This window comes from Thunnus maccoyii, chromosome 3, assembly GCF_910596095.1.
Source record: "Thunnus maccoyii chromosome 3, fThuMac1.1, whole genome shotgun sequence".
Lineage (NCBI taxonomy): Eukaryota > Metazoa > Chordata > Actinopteri > Scombriformes > Scombridae > Thunnus > Thunnus maccoyii.
This window is the reverse complement of record NC_056535.1, coordinates 19,646,975-19,665,677: the sequence shown is the minus strand read 5'-3', so window position 1 is coordinate 19,665,677 and position 18,703 is coordinate 19,646,975. Positions and strand designations below refer to the sequence as shown.

The 18,703-nt window shown below is 40.1% G+C and overlaps 1 protein-coding gene across 1 annotated transcript in view; it reads left to right on the top strand.

Annotated features, from left to right (window-relative positions):
• The window catches only part of uba7 (ubiquitin-like modifier activating enzyme 7), a 37,300-nt gene that overhangs the window by 2,089 nt on the left and 16,508 nt on the right, over positions 1 to 18,703 (top strand). The window contains exons 3-21 of the mRNA XM_042405933.1: positions 800 to 934; positions 1,593 to 1,699; positions 1,791 to 1,881; positions 2,156 to 2,288; positions 2,451 to 2,548; positions 2,641 to 2,790; positions 2,902 to 3,066; positions 3,246 to 3,350; positions 3,474 to 3,554; positions 4,103 to 4,258; positions 4,893 to 5,058; positions 5,221 to 5,417; positions 5,991 to 6,055; positions 7,469 to 7,679; positions 9,960 to 10,034; positions 11,338 to 11,539; positions 11,626 to 11,711; positions 13,870 to 13,962; positions 15,187 to 15,378. Of these exons, the coding sequence (XP_042261867.1) occupies positions 800 to 934; positions 1,593 to 1,699; positions 1,791 to 1,881; positions 2,156 to 2,288; positions 2,451 to 2,548; positions 2,641 to 2,790; positions 2,902 to 3,066; positions 3,246 to 3,350; positions 3,474 to 3,554; positions 4,103 to 4,258; positions 4,893 to 5,058; positions 5,221 to 5,417; positions 5,991 to 6,055; positions 7,469 to 7,679; positions 9,960 to 10,034; positions 11,338 to 11,539; positions 11,626 to 11,711; positions 13,870 to 13,962; positions 15,187 to 15,378 (2,508 nt within the window). The remainder of the gene's footprint in view (positions 1 to 799; positions 935 to 1,592; positions 1,700 to 1,790; positions 1,882 to 2,155; positions 2,289 to 2,450; positions 2,549 to 2,640; positions 2,791 to 2,901; positions 3,067 to 3,245; positions 3,351 to 3,473; positions 3,555 to 4,102; positions 4,259 to 4,892; positions 5,059 to 5,220; positions 5,418 to 5,990; positions 6,056 to 7,468; positions 7,680 to 9,959; positions 10,035 to 11,337; positions 11,540 to 11,625; positions 11,712 to 13,869; positions 13,963 to 15,186; positions 15,379 to 18,703) is intronic.

Here is an 18,703-nt window from a genome sequence, read left to right as displayed (position 1 = left end):
AAATTCAATGAATAAATAGTTTCTGGTCCAACCTTTATGTGGATTAAATTAAATTACTCTTCTTGGCTTTTTACTCACAAAGTTTTTATTACGTTTACGCTAACGTAATAAGTGTAGTTTTCGTTAACTCAAGTACCTGGTTCGCTGTCTCTCCTCTGCTGCGCTGCAGACACACGGAGAGCTCAGCCCCGTCCATGGAGAACCACAGAGAGCAGAAGAAACTAGCGTGACCAGAAATGAAAGCAAAACGCAGCAGAGATGCTCACACTTAGCTGAAATGAAATGAGTGTGCATACATTTGGTAAATAACATAATGACAGTCTCTAGTGTGTTTTGCTTTCATTTATAGTCACCTTCTCGCTGTTTCTCTCTCCTCCTCTCTGCTTTTTCTCAGTGAGGGTGGAGCTCAGCCCTCCTTGTGTGTAGCACAGCAGAGGAGAGTTGACAAACTAAACTCGTTACATTACTGTAAGTGCAATAAAAGCTTTGCGAGTAAAAAGCCAAGAAAAAGTCATTTATCTATTTAATCCGCACAAAAAATGGACAGAGTCCAAATGAAAAATATTACTATAAAGTGTCATTTGCAACATAATGAAATAAACAATAGAGCATAATATGAAACGATAGACGTTTTTCTCTCATCACACTATATATATCGTCATATCATACAGCCCTATTTGTTACATTTTCAATATAAACATAAACATGATAACTGCAAACTACATATGCTGATGAAGCAGGTTAGTGGACCTTAAGTTGAGATTGAGTTTTGTCAACCTGTGACTTATTTTCCCACCAGTTTTTCCTAAAGGAGTCCCATATCGGTGAGAACCGAGCTACGTGTTCCCTACCACAGCTGTCTGCCTTAAACCCGCATGTGCATGTATCTGCCAACACGAGACCACTGGATGAGGACCAACTTCTACAATTTCAGGTAACTCCTAATAATACCTGACGGTGGCTAAAGGTTTCATGTTGATATCTATTGAAAAACATATTTTCTATGTGATGGAGTCCTAGATTAACTCATAATTTTCTGTCAAATTGAGAGCAGGTTTGGTTTATTTCACATGACTGATTTCTGCATTCCTGTTTTTGTCTGTGTTTGAAATGGGCAGGGCTAGGAAAAAGGTGATGTGATGTCATGTATAACCATGTACCAATCACAGTTAAGCAACAATGGACTCTCTTCTTCAAGACCACTCTGTGTTGACTAACAATTTTTACACAAAAAAAGTTCAATTATCAAGTTATAAATTCTTAAAATTATTTCTACTCCTTCTCCCTCACATACAAATCCTGAATCTGTGCAAATAGTTTTCAGTTAGCATGTTTAACTGCTTGACACAAGATGTCTCCTGCTTCACTGAAATCATTGTGAATCATTAGTTGTGATGTCACAAAATCGTGCTTGATTGAAGGTGAGCGCAGAGAAACTTTCCTTGCTTCAGGAGATGAATGTGAAAACAGCCCTCTTAGTGTCTCTCTGCACTCTGCAAATTTGTCAGTCTGCACAGTGAAGCTCAAACACAGAAGTGACGAAACAATAAGCAGAACACATTTTTGAGTGGAGGGGGACTTTAATTTTTCAGGTGGTGGTCCTCACTGACTCCTCACTGGATGATCAGAAGCGTTTTGGTGACTTCTGCCATTCGCAAGGAATCAAGTTCATTGTAGCAGACACCAAAGGACTCTGTGGGTAAGTAGGCAAGACGAACTGTCAAAAAATGATTGGATGTACTTAACAGTGTGTGGAATAAAGAATTTAAATCCTTGTGATTCATATGCAGTCAGCTGTTCTGTGACTTTGGGGATCAGTTTGAGGTCTTGGACACTGATGGGGAGATGCCTGTATCGGCAATGATTCAAAATATCTCTAAGGTAATACCTTCCATGTGTTTTATGTTATTGGCATATTAAAAGCCTCTCTAATCCATACATGCATTCATTCATGCACTCATCCAACCTGTGTATCCCACTTGTGTTGGGAAACATTAACACCTACAGGCAATTTAGAGTTGCCAGTTTAGCTAACCTGCACAAGAAGTACATGAAAACTCCACACAGGCCCCTCTCATCTTTCTGAATAAATTTTAAAACCTGAACATTATTGCTAGAATATTTCTTTCACATTTGAAGATGGTTTATAATTTAGGGGAATCCTGGAGTTGTGGTCTGCACAGATGACAGGAAGCATGGATTTTCCGACGGCTGTCATGTCTCCTTCTCTGAAGTCCAAGGCATGACGGAGCTCAACAACATTGCCCCTGTGGAGATCAAAGTCCGTGGTTAGTATTATTTTGCCATGAGTCACAACATGCAGCGTAGTCATGAGCCACTCTCAAGCCTTCAGTATAGTGTTCAGCATTTTCAACTTTCAGTTTTATAGCTGTAATGAGAATGATTATGTATCTCATCATCTGTATGTAATTTCTCACCTCTACCACCAGGCCAACATTCTTTCAGCATTGGTGACACCTCAAACTTCTCTCAGTATGAACGTGGTGGTGTAGTGACTGAGGTTAAACAGTCCTCAGTGTTGAGTTTTGTAAGTATCAATATTTTGTTTTCATTGTCTTGATTTGTAATTTTTATTTTTTTAAATTACTCTTGATTAAATAAATACAAAATTAATTGCAGAAACCAATCAGTGAGGCTTTATCGGACTATGAACTGCTGAAAATGAACGATTTTGGAAAAATATCAAGGCATAAGACCCTGCACTTGGCCTTCCAAGCCCTCCATAGATTTGTGAAGAAAGAGCAGCGACTCCCTCGTCCTTGGTGTCAGGTCAGTGGAGTCTACAGGATATTTTAGACAGTATTCTTTTTAAAATGTCAAACAGGCACTGGTATTAATGTAATCATTAAAGCTAATTTGTTGGTGGTTAATCCTGTGCAGTCAGATGCAGATGCCCTGCTTGACACAGTGAGAGAGCTGAATTCGGTCACACAGCTGGAACAGCTGGATGAGGCTGCGGTGCAAATCCTGTCTTTCACAGCTCAGGGTGATTTGGCTCCTCTCAATGCTTTCATAGGAGGCCTGGCTGCTCAGGAAGTTATTAAGGTGAGGTCAGAGGTCAATGTGTGTTTATGAATTTTGTTTTTGATGAAGAATATTAACGCTGCTGTTGAAGCTTTCTATATATCTATCTATATATTTAATGTGCATAAATTAACACTTATTGCCAGCAGTGTGTATAGCTGACTCGATTTGGCTCTGTGCACTTTATAACGTTCTTGCAGGCATGTAGCAGGAAATTCACGCCCCTTCGGCAGTGGCTATATTTTGATGCACTTGAGTGCCTCCCTGAAGACAAGGACCAACTGGCAGAGTGCTCTTTTTCAGCCGTATGTTAACAGATTCCTCAATTTAAACATCTCACATATATCAACCAGGAACAATCCATTAGAACGATGGAAACCATTTTTGGATCTATGTAAATTAAACGTTGTTGTTTTCCTCTCTGACAGAAAGGTACAAGGTACGACGGACAGATCGCCGTGTTCGGAGAGAAGTTCCAGGAGAAGCTGTCGAGCCAGAAGTATTTCTTGGTGAGGGCAGGTTTGATATTTATCCAGCAGGTGGCACACTGTGCACTGGAAAGCAGGAGCTCCATCTGTGTTTTGCTCTGATCTTGTCTGGTGTTAATGATGGCAAATGCAGGAAACGGCTCTGGTTCAGGCGGAATTTCCTGCCGGTGTCGACCTCTTGTGCACGGCCCGTTCATAAGTGCCAAGCCCTCTCTCTGTTTCCTTTAAACGTGTCATTTTTTTACTGTTGTTTGTTGGGTGAGTGTGTTTGAGAGAGAGAGAGAGAGAGAGAGAGAGAGAGAGAGAGAGAGAGAGAGAGAGAGAGAGAGAGAGAGAGAGAGAGAGAGAGAGAGAGAGAGAGCATGGATGTGTTTATTCTAACACTGTAGAAATGTCACCCAAAGGATTAGAAAGTGAAAGAAGTAATGTGCAACAATAGATTAATACTTTTCTGCTACACTGTAAGAGACAAACTCTCTTCTTTACCAATAATATGTAGTTTTAACTTGGGGACAGTGTTTGCATGAACTACCTTTACTGTAACACACCCTCACTTGTCATTTTTTAAGGTTGGAGCTGGTGCTATTGGCTGCGAGCTTCTTAAGAATTTTGCCCTCATTGGGCTCGGTGCTGGAGAAGAAGGGCACATCACCTTAACAGACATGGACTACATAGAGAGATCCAACTTGAACCGCCAGTTTCTGTTCAGGTCTCCAGATATTGGGGTGAGAAAATGCAGTACAGCATATTACAACCTACTGCGGGTGGTGAGGAATCTCACATGCCATCATAGCTCACTGGTTCTTGTTCGACTAAGTGGAAGGGTCAGAGAGCTTTACTAACGGGACAGGATGGGGGTAAAAGTATTGTGACAGTCTGAGGTGGCTTGTGTCAGATTACACAGAGCTGCCACGTTCCATCGTTTGTGTGTGTTTTATTTTGCAATTTATTTTAGGGGTATATCAGACAGATCTCTCGTGTCTGAGTAAACAACCGCCACTATCTAAACAACTTACACAACACAGAGCTGAGTACACTTTGTGAGTATGTTGACATCTACTGTTATATTAAAGAAGAGCAGAGACACTCAGAATACAGTGACAGTATAGTAAAAACATGAATTATTAAAGACCAAGATGTGTTCTTTAGATGTAACAAATTGCTGAATGTTTGCAATAGTTTCATAAAAAGATCCAACAACAAATCTGTACAATGATATAGAACAAACAAAATGCAGAATCACCTTCCATGTGCATATACAGTATATCTATATAACATTATCTTTTTTTTATCTCCATCCCACATTAACACTTTTGTTTGTGTTCGATTTTACCCGTTTGCTCACTTTTCCATGAACAGAAACCAAAATCGGAAGTTGCAGCGAAGGCAGTGCAAGTGATGAACCCACAGATGAACATCACCGCTCACCAGAATCGTCTGGACCCGGACAGCGAACAAGTGTATGATTACAAGTTCTTCATGGGTCTCGATGGAGTGGCTGCAGCCCTGGATAACGTGGAAGCCAGTGAGGACGCTACTGTGCACACACAACACCAGCACAGTGCAGTTTGCACCATAAACACTTACTGCTGTTATTACATTAAGTATTCTTGATCACAGTGACTTTACAAGAGTACATATTTGGGTACAAATGCCTTTGTGTGTTTCACCTCTCTTTGCTACCCAGGGGCCTATCTTGATAGCCGCTGCGTTCAACACCAGAAGTCAATGCTGGAGGGGGGTACTCTTGGAAGCAAAGGTCATACTCTGGTGGTGGTGCCTCACCTGACAGAGTCTTACGGACCAGCCAAATCAAGTTCTAATGACGCCATCCCACTGTGCACTCTCAAGAACTTCCCTCACCGCATTGAGCACACCCTGCAGGTACAATGTTGACCTCTAAGTTCTCCAGTTTTATGTTCATCTTTGCCATAAAGGAAAGAAGTTACATGGCGTGTTTCCTTCCTTTGCTTCATTTTCCTTCATTTTGTGTCATAAACTACAGTGAATGACCAGAAAAATAGAAAAACCATGCATTGCAATACAAAAGAGACCATGCAATTACTGCCACCTTACTTTAAATGTTTAAAATGTTCCGTTTTTGTCAAGAAATACTAGTCAGTTCTTTTTTGGGTAGCATCAGTTCTGTAGTAATTTACGGTGATGTTGCATTTGACTGCACTATAATGAGAGGTGTTATATTTTTATGCCTCATTTACATATTCAGAAGGGCAAAACATTTAAAATATATTTTAATATAATTCATATATTGCAATTCAAAAGTGGTGACACCGCAAACTACAATCTCAAAAAATATCTTGGAGTTGAATCAGCACCTCTCTAACAGTTTTAACTATTGAAAAATTATGAATTTATTATAGGACTCTTATATTAGTCTCATTAAAATATAAACATTTGAGATATATTTTATTAAGGTTTTCTTTAAAATTCTTTCAGTGGGCCAGAGACCAGTTTGAGGGGATGTTCAAACAAACTCCTGAAAATGTGAATCTTTTTCTGAGGTAAGTGGCAAGCGTTGCCTCCAACAAATGTGAGAAACTGCATTTGCCAATGTGCTTTAAATCTGCTGGCACCTAATGACCACTAGTTGCAAGTTTTACAATGTTTTTTTTCCGCTCTCTTACAAAGCATTCCAGCAAACCTACAAAAGTTAATGAACTGGTCCAAGCTCATTATTTTGTTTTATAAACAGGAAAACGTGGTTGGTTTTTAGCAATGAACCCCTAGTAAAAATGACATGAACTGCACTCTGGCTGCACTCTGTTTTATCCCAATAATAGATTAATTCTAAAGACAGCTTAGATTGATGCAGAAAAACATGCCAGTAAAACATGATGTACTTTACACGTAATATTTAATGCAGGAGACTGAAAACACTAAGCTAACTATAAAGCATTGACCTAATTATATCGTAACAAGACGTCAGTGACAGATGCAAGCTTCAAGGTCCAAATGCGTCTGAGCTTTGAGCCTCGGAGCCCTCCTAATCCAGCCGTGTTTTTAGATATCTCTCTGTTTGTTTTGGTGAGATTTGATTTAATCCCCCTTATTGTAAAGTACTTTCATGCTTTCTTGTGTCTTTACAGGCAAAAATCATGACTAGAGCAGGAATGGTACTTGCTAGTCCACACATCCATTAAAGCCTCTCACGTTAAACTGATGTTTAGGAGTATGAACTTGTATTATGCCTTTAGGAATACTCTAATTACTGCTTTTTCCTCTGAAATGCCTCTTTGTAGTGCAGTTGGAAAGGAAAACCTTTTTGGCAGGTCAGCTACATGTTAGTCCGGTAAATTTTATGACGTGGTAATAAGGTCATGGAAAGGTCCAGTCATATTTTGTTGTGTTTTCCACCCAGGCAGCTCCATGCATGACTCTTAAAGTTCATGTTCAGACCTGTTTGAGTATGGCTGTATGCAGAGGAGGCATATGTTTATTAATTTTTTTCACAACGCAATGCCGTGTACTGTGAGCTGGCATGAGAGTATGGCGCAAGAACTGTCCAGACATCGACCAGCACATTCAAGCTTACTAAACACTTCCCTCCTCCTTCTATGAGTCCTCAGCCAAGCGTCAAAGGAATACCCTCTGAGTCACCACCAAGACTACACCCTAATTTACAAAGATCTGTTTAGTCATTCGTCTCTGTGCTTGATACATGTAAGGGCAACCAAACTGATGTTTCCTTGAGGACATTTCCCATTTTCACTTTCGACATCAGTGTTGTTCCCAAAGTTTAACTGTCAGAAGAGTAGAAGTCAGAGCTTTTTTTTTCTGTAAATTAGACTTAGAGAATTATACAAGGAGACCTTAAAACAATACTTGTCTTGTCTTGTCTTGGCAGTGATTATTACTTACTGTACCCTATATGTCTGTCATTAAATCAAAAGCAATTGCCACACTGCTTTCTACAGGGACGCAGAGTTTGTAGGGCGGACTCTGGGCCATGGAGATGCTGAGGCCTTGGAGGTGTTTGGAGGGGTGTATAGCAGCCTGGTGGACATGAAAGCTGGAGGACAACGTCCCACAAGCTGGGACGACTGTGTGAGCTGGGCACGTTGCAAGTGGGAGACTCTCTATAACAATGAGATCTGTCAGCTCCTGCACTGTTTTCCACGTAAACAGGTAAAATCATACTTAAGGACAAACAACTTTAAACCTGTCATTATAATCTGTTGACACAGGAGGGCAGTGTTGCACATGAAGCTTAAGTTCTCCTTATCCAGTGAAAGGTCTTAGCATACCAATTAAACACTACAATATGGCATTAGCACATCAGCGAATGATTGCCATTCTGTGTTTCATTTTTCACATTTCACTTCATGGAGTAATGCAGCATATTTCCCCAGGCTCTGAGGCCACTATTAACCTTGTTTGAAACCTGAACCACTGAAAACCACTGCTGATAAATATCTCTAAGCAGCTCTGAGGGTTTGTAATCTGGTGAAGCATGCAGACAGAGTGATGTCACATGTTGCTGTCACACCTGGGGGGGCACAGATCAGTAACAACCCAAACAGACCCTCACTAACCCCTGCCAGCAACTGGCCATTTCTACCATAAGCAAATATCCCTGCATGCAGGGTTATACTGTAGAAATCCCTCTGGCCTAGAATGATTTTCCTTCATTTATGTCTGCTTAAATATTTATTGAGTACTGAATGCCCTCTACAGCTCTTGAGAGAAACATTACTTTTTGTTCTATTATGACTTACCCTGATATGTTTACCCAGTTCTCATGTGTTATAAATAAATTATAATCCCAGAAAATGTCCAAATGTTTTTGTGTAGCCTAATTATCATAACAGGCTGTAGAGAAATTCTGTGGTAGTTGATATTTTAAGTTTTGGTTCTCTTTTTTCTTCTACATTTCTCTTTGACGCAGTAGAGTTATGGTTTCATTGTCCCCAGGAAAGTCACTTTCTACCACAATTATGAGGAACTATGATAAGGCCACACATTTCAGTTAACAGTCACAACCTAACCTGACAAATACCAGTACACAAGCATAATGTATGACCACACATTTCACGTAACAGCTACTTTGCTGGGTGTCAGCCTCAGCATATATGTGAGTGTGGTGCTGCATGTGTTTTTAAACTTTTGGACATGGAACAATGACTGGATCTGACCCAAAGACAAAACAGGAGCATTTCTATACTGCACTGATCTGAGTCTCCGTACAAGAAAGAAAAGTAGAATGAGAGACTGATCAATGTAAGATATACAGTAGATGTAGCTAAAATGATATCAGAGATTAAAAGCCTTATATTGTAGATGTAAATAAATAATGTTTGTATACATCAACTGTTTTACCCTCTAGCCTAGCATTATAGTGAGTGGTGCATTAACTGCTCACAAAACTACAGCAATTAAAGACTATAGAGGAGGGCTAAAACTAGTTGTTATGCTTTCAATTAATTAAAGACATTTTTTAAATCATTCATTAATTATTCAAGTCAGTGATGAGTTGCTGCTTTTGTCTTTTTCATAAAAATGTAAATCGTTATTTATAACAGTTAACAAATTAAGACATTTTAAGACAAAAATTTGGGGCTATTGTAACTTGTGATGGTAATTTATTACATATTTCTTACATTTATAGAGTACAATGAAGGATTTATCAATTATGAAATAATAAACAGAAGTAAAGCCAAGTCAATTTTATTTATACAGTCCAAAATCACAAATGTGTTTCAAAGGGCTTTACAATCTGTACAGAATATGACACCTTGGCCTTGACCCTTGATTTGGATTTTTTTATATAACCTTAATGGGAGTAAAAGGAAGAAACTGTGCGAAGAGCAACCAAGGAGGGTACCCTTTTTCAAGCAGACAAACATGCAATAGATGTCAACATACATAGATGTAGATGTAGATATACTGTTTGTAGGGAAGGTGAGACTCTGGTTGTAACTTTTTTTCTGCTCTGGGCTGTAAGAACACCATATAAATTCTGAAAGGGGTGTCCCCCTCTTTGAGGATAAAGCATCATTGATGCCATGTTCTGCCCCTGAGTTGTCTGAAGCCTGATTCTGAAAGGGAGACTGTTGTTGATGCCTTTTGGCTGCTATAGAAAGCACCCCTGCAGTGAAAACTGGCACCGCCAATAGGAGACTCTCTTTTTCCCAGCATATGGACCATTTGGCAACATCAAAGCTCTCAGTCCCTTTGTTCCTTTATCAGACATACAAATTGTGTGGTCAACACACAACTGATAACAGTATTAGTCTGGCTGTGCTATGGGAAGGTAGTCAGCCTCCTGATGTGTCAGAAGAGGCTAAGAGGAGAAAAGAACATATCGATAAATGACTATATATTAAAGACTCACATGTTGGAGATCCCCCTGTGATTTTTCAGCTGTTGATCACTGTGATTAAGAGATTCCTTTCTATTTCGCTTTAGGTGACCAAGACTGGTTTACCCTTCTGGTCTGGATCCAAGAGATGCCCTCACTCACTGATCTTTGACCCTAACAATGTGAGTAGGTCTGCTCCTATCAAGCTGTCTGTCTTCCTCATGCAGTAATAATTCCAGCACAGACCGTAAAACAGAAGACAGGAATGACTGAAAAATGCCTCAGTATTTGGTGATGACTGCTTACATTCCTTCTTTATCTGGTCTGATAAAGGCTCTTGCTCAGTTGGACCATATACTGGATTCTTATCTGAGCTGTGAATGCCACTTAACCTGCATATGGACAATGAAAGGCAGATTCTAATCTGCTCTCCACACACGTTCTCATCCTCAATTACCAATCAATTTTCAACATACATACATTCAAATTAAGAAATAAAATAAGTATTAAGCTGACAATACTGTAACTCAGAGGTCATAATTGTGCACTGATAGCGGTGAGAAATTGACAGTTTCCAATTGTCTCTTAAAGATGATTTTGAAATGATATTCTGTTCTCCTCTCTTCCCATATCAGTTTACCTCACCTTTTTACGCTATCTCCGCACACTCAGTGTTTGTCCACTGCATTTTATTTAATCTTCAATTATCTGCCTTTTATCACCTCCTACATGTGTGAAATGTTGTCATCTTATGTTTTTAAAGTACCTTTGACAGACAATGCTAAAACAACAAACGCCAGTGCCGATTTTCACTTATCTAGAGGGTGTTTGGGAGAGATCAGATTACAGTAAGAGATATTATATGATATTAGTACGCAACTAGTAATATAATCTTCTTATCTGTTCCCCATGTACTTCTTTTTAATCAAAAGTAATTATTGCAGTAGATCAGTCTATATTACAGGTTTATAAGTTCTATCAGTTTTAGATGGTTCAACTCATGCATTGTTAGTTTAAATATGCTGTGTCATCACTGTCTGCATTTCAACAAATGAGTGAATTGAATACTCTTGTTTCACACTGTTTTAGAGAAGTTTAATAGCTGTAAAATGTGAATTGCTGCTGCATCGTAAGCAGCAGTGCCACAAGATACAGTGTGTGTGTGTTGTGTGTGAGAGAGAAAATGATTGAGAGAGCTATTGCTACAGCTGCCTATTCTGTTTAGGGAAGTAATTGGCCTTAATGAACTACCTTTTTTTCATACTGTGTACCCTCTACAGTTTGGCCTCCAAGCAGGGTTCCCTGTGTAATGTAGCTGTGTCTTTTCTGTGCATATGGATGAAATGTCCTCTGATATGATGGTATATTTAGTATGTATTTGTTTTATTGTGGATGTTATTCAGACATTGTGTGCTCTGTTAAAACATGACGAAACATGTTTATTACTATGACCAGTATATACTGTATGTGGATGCCCACTTTTAGACTACCCATTTGGAGTATGTGATGGCAGCGGCTAATCTGTATGGGCAAATTTATGGGATCAAGGGTACAAGAGACTGCGCTTCTATACGGAAAATCTTGGAGAAAGTCCACATACAGTCTTTCACTCCCAAGTCCTCTGTGAAGATTCATCTCACTGACAAGGAGATGGAAGAGGATAAAAAAAAGGAAAGCGATGACACTGGTGAGTATTTTTTAATTTATTTTCTGCTATTACCTCACTTTCTTCCAGGATTTCTTTTCTTTACTATCTCTGTGTCTTGGTACCAGAAAAAGCCCGACTTGAGGAACTGAAAGGAAAGTTGGCCTCTTTGAAAAGCTCAGCCATGCAGATGTACCCCATCGACTTTGAGAAGGTAAGAAAAGAGCACAGTGACACCTCTGTTGGCACATGCTGCAAAGGCCACAGACAGAGTGGCGGCTGAGCCTTAGCAGGGAGCTTCACTCAGATCTATAGATGCTTTCAGAATGTGTCTTTTTTTCCTCCATCTTTGGGTCCTCAGTGACCCAAATCTGTGCTATTCCCTGACATGTTCATGAAACAGAGCTTGCTTTTATTCAGTGTTCACTGTCACACCATCTTGGGGTTGGATATATACCGTATATACATGCTGTTTGTAAAAATACTTCTGAGTTGGCTGATAGTTCAGTCAGCCAACTCCTCTGGAACTGATTTATTTCTTTATGGGCCTATGAGAGAGCTGCATTAGGTCACTTTTGGTGAAATGCAGGGCACTCAGCAACTAAAGATAGAGACATACTGTCTGCAACCGTGTCAAACCAAGTCTTTGAAGTGGCACAATCTGAGCCCTGAAGACAGATTTCCCTCTACAGCATGTCAATTGTGCATCTAATAAACGTCACAGTTTCATTCCACCTCTCAACAACTTATCACTCTCTGTGTGGACATTAAGTCAGTTTTAGCGCTTGGTTGATATCTGTCTGCGGCTAGGTGCAGGAAGTGTAAAGGTCTATCTTTTTTCTAGGAAGGTATGTGAGACCGCAGACTACAGTATACATTCTTTTCCCCATCAAAGTCCCAAAGGTAACCAGATGTTTCCTCACAGTCAGTCATATCATGAACAAGACTGATTTATTGGCTGAGAGGTATTTTTCAGTGTATTGGGACTGAAGTGGCAATGACCCTGACACCCCATATTCTTGCACATGACACTTTGGGGACCATGGACTCAAAACAAATGTATATAAGGTTAGAAAATTCTCATAACATGTCAGTTATCTGCAATAAAGTAGAAAGTTAGTCCTTTGGGCCCCCATAGCTTATGGGTTAAGACACAGGCCATGCTGATAAGGGCACCTGACTATTGTTTTGAGACACAGTTGAAAAATTGTGAATTGTGTGTTTTTGGACTTTTTATCCATGAATTGTGCATCATGAGTTAAAGGTCAATGGTGATGGAACCAGTCAGAGTAAATACTAACAATGATGTAGATGTTGTATCACACCTAACGCAACACTTTCTGGACACTCAGAAGTGCTGACCTGTCACCAAATTGAAATTTTTCAAAGTTTTAGGTCACACTTCATTAACTCCTGGGAGAAAATTTGTCCTCTGCATCTGACCTAATTAGGTGTTGACTTATTGTTCCTCAAACAAGTACCTGGGTTTCCTAGGGAACCTTGGAAAAGGACTGAAATCATTTAAGTTCTCACCTCTTAACAAGCTTTTCATTATCTAAGCAGAGGTTGGGGGTGTGAGCTTGCAATGAACTCTCTTCAAAACCTTTAATATGGAAGTGGTGAAAAGAAGCAGTGGCTAATGGGCAGTTGGTGGTATCGTGGCGACCACTGGATGAAAACCTTTATTTCAGGCATGTGGTACTCCAGGCTCAACAAAGAGCTGTGAGCGGGCCAGACATAGTGCAGTTGCCGACTTTAAAGAGGCAAGATAGAAAATGACTTCTAGGCAGCTTGAATGAGGTTCTGGTGAAGCATTCTCCGGAGAAGAAGTAATGATGGTGTATGAGGTAAGTCAGGTACCTATCAAATGTCATCTTGAATAAGAACGAGATCCCCAAACTACCACGCTCCCCCTTCTCTTCAATTTTATCCCTATGTGCCCAGGTCATGCTGTGGATAGATGGAATGTGTGTAGGAGGGTTTCAGAGGCATCAGGTTGCCAGCTTGGAGCTTCCTCACAAACCCTAAAGCCATCCCTGAGTGACAGTCGCCTTGCTAGCCTTTGTAGAGCCACAGAAGCAGAGGCATGACCTCACTGGCCACGTCGATCACAACAGAAGTCTGATTTTCACTGCATGCTGATGGGGTGACCAAGTCATGTATTAGGGTGATTAAAGTGACAGAACAAACAAAGCCTTCAAAGCTCAAAGCCGGCAGACTGTGCATCACATCACTGGGGATGTCACTTGGCATGAACATGGATATGACCTAGCTTCTTAGTAATTTGTTCCATAATGCAGTTTGTCATGAATGTGGAGTTTCGAACTTTCTTGTGTATGAATTACATATTTTTCACATTCCACCTTGCACAGGACGACGACAGTAACTTCCACATGGACTACATTGTTGCTGCTTCTAACCTGAGGGCGGAGAACTATGACATCCCTGCAGTCGATCGGCACCAGGTTAACATTTTTATTATCATCTAATTAAATCCCTGTGAAGGGGAGAGGAAAATCAGAGGGATGAAGCTGAGGGCGAGGGGTGGTACAGATAAGAAAAAGCGTGAAAACACGGCAGACTGCTCCTCCTCCCTTGGGGTTGTGTTTTTAGTTGGTGCTGCACACACCTGCCCTAAAGCCACAGAAACAGCCTCCTTACCTATTGTTCCTGGAGCAGAACTAATCACAGCACTTTACCTGTCGCCTGGGAGGTGACACCTGAGCCGGTCCTTGTACCAGCCGCTGCTGCAGACAAACACAGCCAAGACAGATGAACAGTGGGGGGATGGTTACTGCTGAGCGAGGGGAGACAAAAGATGGTGACCTTTGTGTAATCATATTGAGATTGCCACAGGTTGCATCTTGTTTGGGAATAAGTTTACCCTTACTCACCATTTAATCCTGTTCACATGTTTTTTTCTAAAAAAAAAAAAAAAATTACAGTATATCAGCCATCCAAACCCTGCATGAGAGCTAGATGATTTGTCAGTATTAGAATCAGGATAAGTGTACAAAATCATAAAATAATTAAATAAAGCTATGATGCAATTAACTGTGCTCCTCTGCTATGCATTAACTCTTTACATGTGTAAAACATGTAAAGAGTTGTTTTTTTTTGGTTACGATTTGCTAGAGATCAGAATTTTTGTACTGGCAGAAGAAATATTCAGATATTTTACTTAACTAAAAGTAGCAATACTTCAAGGTAAAAAGTCCTGCACTCAAAATAGTATAAATGTATTAGCAGCAAAATGTACTTAAAGAATGACCCTTGTCAGTTATATATTATGTTATTGAATGCATTGATTACTGATTTATTACTGTGTATAAGGAATTTTATGTTGCAGTTAGTTGAAGTAAAGCTAATTTTTACTCCTTGATATACTGTTTGGTAGTTTAAAAATATAGCAATGCATCATATTTTATTAGCTGATCGTATATTTTGTATGTAAAATCATGAAATTCAAAGTAACTATAGCTGTAAACTAAAAGCAGTGGGATAAAAAGTACAGTGTTTGTCATTGAAATGTAGTAGAGTTAAAGAATAAAGAAGCATAACATGGAAATACTAAAGTAAAGCACAAGTACCTCAAAACTGACAAAAGTACAGTGCTTGATTAAATGTACTTAAGTTATGTTGCACCGCAGTACATTTTAAAAACAGGCTTTTCTCTGTCTCCTTCACAGAGTAAGGGCATTGCTGGGAGAATCATCCCAGCCATAGCTACCACAACAGCAGCAGTGGCGGGCCTGATGTGCCTGGAGCTGTATAAACTGGTGCAGGGCCACCAGAAAATCAGCTCTTACCGCACAGCTTACATCAACCTGGCTGTCCAGTACTTTGTCCTGTCCCAGCCGAGTCGGCCCCAGTCCTTCGAAGTGAGTAACAGCTTTATACACCCACAGTCATCTTTAGTTACACTTAGTGATTTGGGGTGGGGGGGGGTTTAGGGACAGGATCTACAAAGTGTTCCATCACATACAGGACCTGAGAGAGGTATTTTATACAGCCTGACAGACCCTTACTGTATATACATTTATAATTTAAGCCTGTCTACTTTGGGGATAAATCTGTTGTGTCCTTTGTAGATTTATGTCCTTCCTCTCTAGCTGGAGAGCATTAAGTCATGAATGAGTGCTCTCAGAGTAAGAGACCATTAATAACTGTCAATCTCTTGCATAAAAGCCATATCTTAGCCAGCTCAGTATAATCCACAGGGCTTAGCAGTGCAGGTAAGGCAGTGGGTCAATTCACATATACGTGTCTGCTTCTGCGTTTGCAAAAAATAAAGTAAATTTAAGGCAACTGTTGCTCAAAGAAAAAAGAAAGGAGCTTATTCTCTTAAGACAGAGTTCTTTTTGGGATCAAATCCACCCTAACGTTTGAGTTTATACCAGGTTATACTTTGTTCATTATGCTGTAGGGGCCAAGCTTTAAAACACAAACACAAACTGGCTATCAGCCAGATTTTAAAGGAAAGCAACTCCTGGGGTCATTTTTAGGTCTATCCCATCAAATAATTTTGCTGCCCTTGTACAGGCCCGGCTGCTTGTCCCTCGATAGCTCACCTCTGGAGGGAATCAGATATTGGCGCCGTTCTTGCCAGTTTTCTCACTCAGTGCATTGAACCTTTGACAGACAGAGGTCATTGGGGGTCAGCAAGTGGGGTAACTCTGACCCGAGGGACGTGAGGCAGCAGTGACAGGGGGCTCTGAGACAGTGTAGGTCTGGTTTCAGCTTTGGTTACAGGCAAAAATGCTGCAGCTGCATAAAAGAGTGCTGTGATGACAGAGGCAGCTGTGATTTTTTGTGCAGCGCTGACGTTCCATGCAGACCCTGGTGTTCTCACAAGTGTTGTCTGTAAACTTGGTCAATCAAAGTGTTTCTTCTTTCTTTTAAAATTTATTGACCTAGATACAACATTGCCCAAGCAGCATGAAGGATTGGATAATGCCACATGATTGATTGCAAACAGTCACACAGGCAGAGTACCTGACATCATCACAGCCAGAGTAGATATCTGTATATTCAAGTGTTGAATCATTTAGTCAGAGGAATGGGGAGACATTAGATTTTCCAGACCCAGGCTCTTTCAGCAAGGATTAAAAAGTGTTGCAGCATCAGCACATTAGTTTTGCTTTATTCAGCAGAGGAGCCAGAGCAGAGACAGGGCACGTACAGGAAAAAAAGGCTTTGCTGAGGTTCTGGGTTAGCGTTTTGAGGGTTAGGGACAAGTCTTAGAGAGTTGAATATTGGAAGATATTACATGAGGTACGCACATGCTCCCATAGCGACAGAAAGACAGAGAGAGAGAGAGAGAGAGAGAGAGAGAGAGAGAGCGACAGAGAGAGGTGGTTAGCTACCAAACCTTCAGTCATCTGCATGGGAGATGCTTTAATATCTTAAGTATTCATAATTATTTAAAACTGTCTGATACTGTTTAGTGAGTCCTTGAACAGTAATGGTAGGAGTCTTTTCTCAAACTTCTCAAACATCTTCTTCAAGCCTACAATCCGATTCAAATGTGTGCTCTCATTCTGGAATAGCATCAGTTTTTGCACTTTATATGGTCACCCAATAGTGGTACCAATGTAGGTTAAATACTGTAAATGTCCATATTGACATGACTGATTAACAGAAATGTATAAATGCAGTAAAAACAGTTTTCATACATGTAATCATGATCCTCACCAACCAACCGTAGCTTCCTGGATCATCTTTAAATCTTTGAAGCAAAATCTTCTCTGATGCTCCAAACACCCCTTGTGTCTGACTTGTGGTGTAGACATTATCTCACCAGGTAAAGGGGCAACATAGGGTTAAAAATAAAGAAGCACTGCTCATGATTCTTGATACATTTTGAGTCCTGCAATGTAGGACTTGGTATGTCTAACTGAAATCGGTGTTACAATGTGTAAATGGAAACAGAGGGTGTATTTATTTGAATTACCCCACAGCAATGGAAGCAGAAACAAAAACAGCACACATTAATATTCTCTCATCTCTCTAATCGTTCTAGGATTATAGAGGGTTTTATTGGGCAGCTTTTGAAGCAACTGCAGACATGCAGCTGTTAAATATCACTGATCAGACATGCAGTATCAAGAGCTCGGCTTACTTTTGCAATGACTTAGACCTCACCCCTTATGAGATCAGTCTCAGTTCATTACTATCAAGTAACAACACTCACATCTCACTGGTAGCACTGGTGGCCCACCCAGTGATCATCCAAAGTGGAATGTCTTTTAACCACCACAGCACAGCATTACCAGATGTTTGGTAGTCATTATAGATCAGAATAAGTTGCACTGTCCCAACTCAGAAAAGGAAAAATAAGAGAATGAGCTGATTGTTTTGTAAAAGGTGTTTTAAATGTGCTTGTGCACCACTCTGTCCATACATAACTGTTTTACTATAACCAAAATAAATGGCTGCTCATTCTCACATGGTGCTGATCCTTTTCCAGAAATTGTTGCTTTAAAGCAGCTGTTTCCCAAAATAGGAAGTCCCCCTGGCTTTCCCCCGCTGCTGCTATCCTCTGTATGGAGGCAGAAATATGTAAACAAATGGGAGGTTGTCCTTGTCTGCTCAACACTGTAACTCTTTAGTATCGTTTTCCTCCTTGTGTTTATGTTTTTCAGTCTGGGGGCCCAAGGCACAAGATGTTAAAAGAGCAGCAAGTTTGGCAAGCTCACAGAGAAGAAAATCTCTACAACAGCTAGAAATACTTTTACTATATTTCAGAATATCTTACTCTACCTGCAGTGCCTTACTTGTCATTGTGGTCGTGACAGTGTTGAGTATATGTACTGAAACTTCTTGAACTCATGAAACTTTCCCAGCTAATATAAAATAACAGAAAAATACAACATAGCATTTTAGCATCTTTCAGCTCATTGTTTTGGTTTTACGGCCTGCAACTTTACGGTTTTGATTCACTCTTGTCACTTTCATCAACCCTGTTTTCCAGCAGATAGACAAAGTTAGCGACTAGCTGGTGAACATAGAGGAGCATTTAGATGCTGAAGAGATCAAAATTTCCCTCAGGAGTTAGCAGAAGTTACCAGGTCAGAGCTAAAAGGAAAGTGAGTCAACTTTATAATGTGGCAATATGACAATGTTCTGTTTTAAGCTTGTTCGGCTGCCCCTGAGTGGCAAATAAAAAGGAATTATGGAAATGTATTAGAATTTTACCCTTTGTTG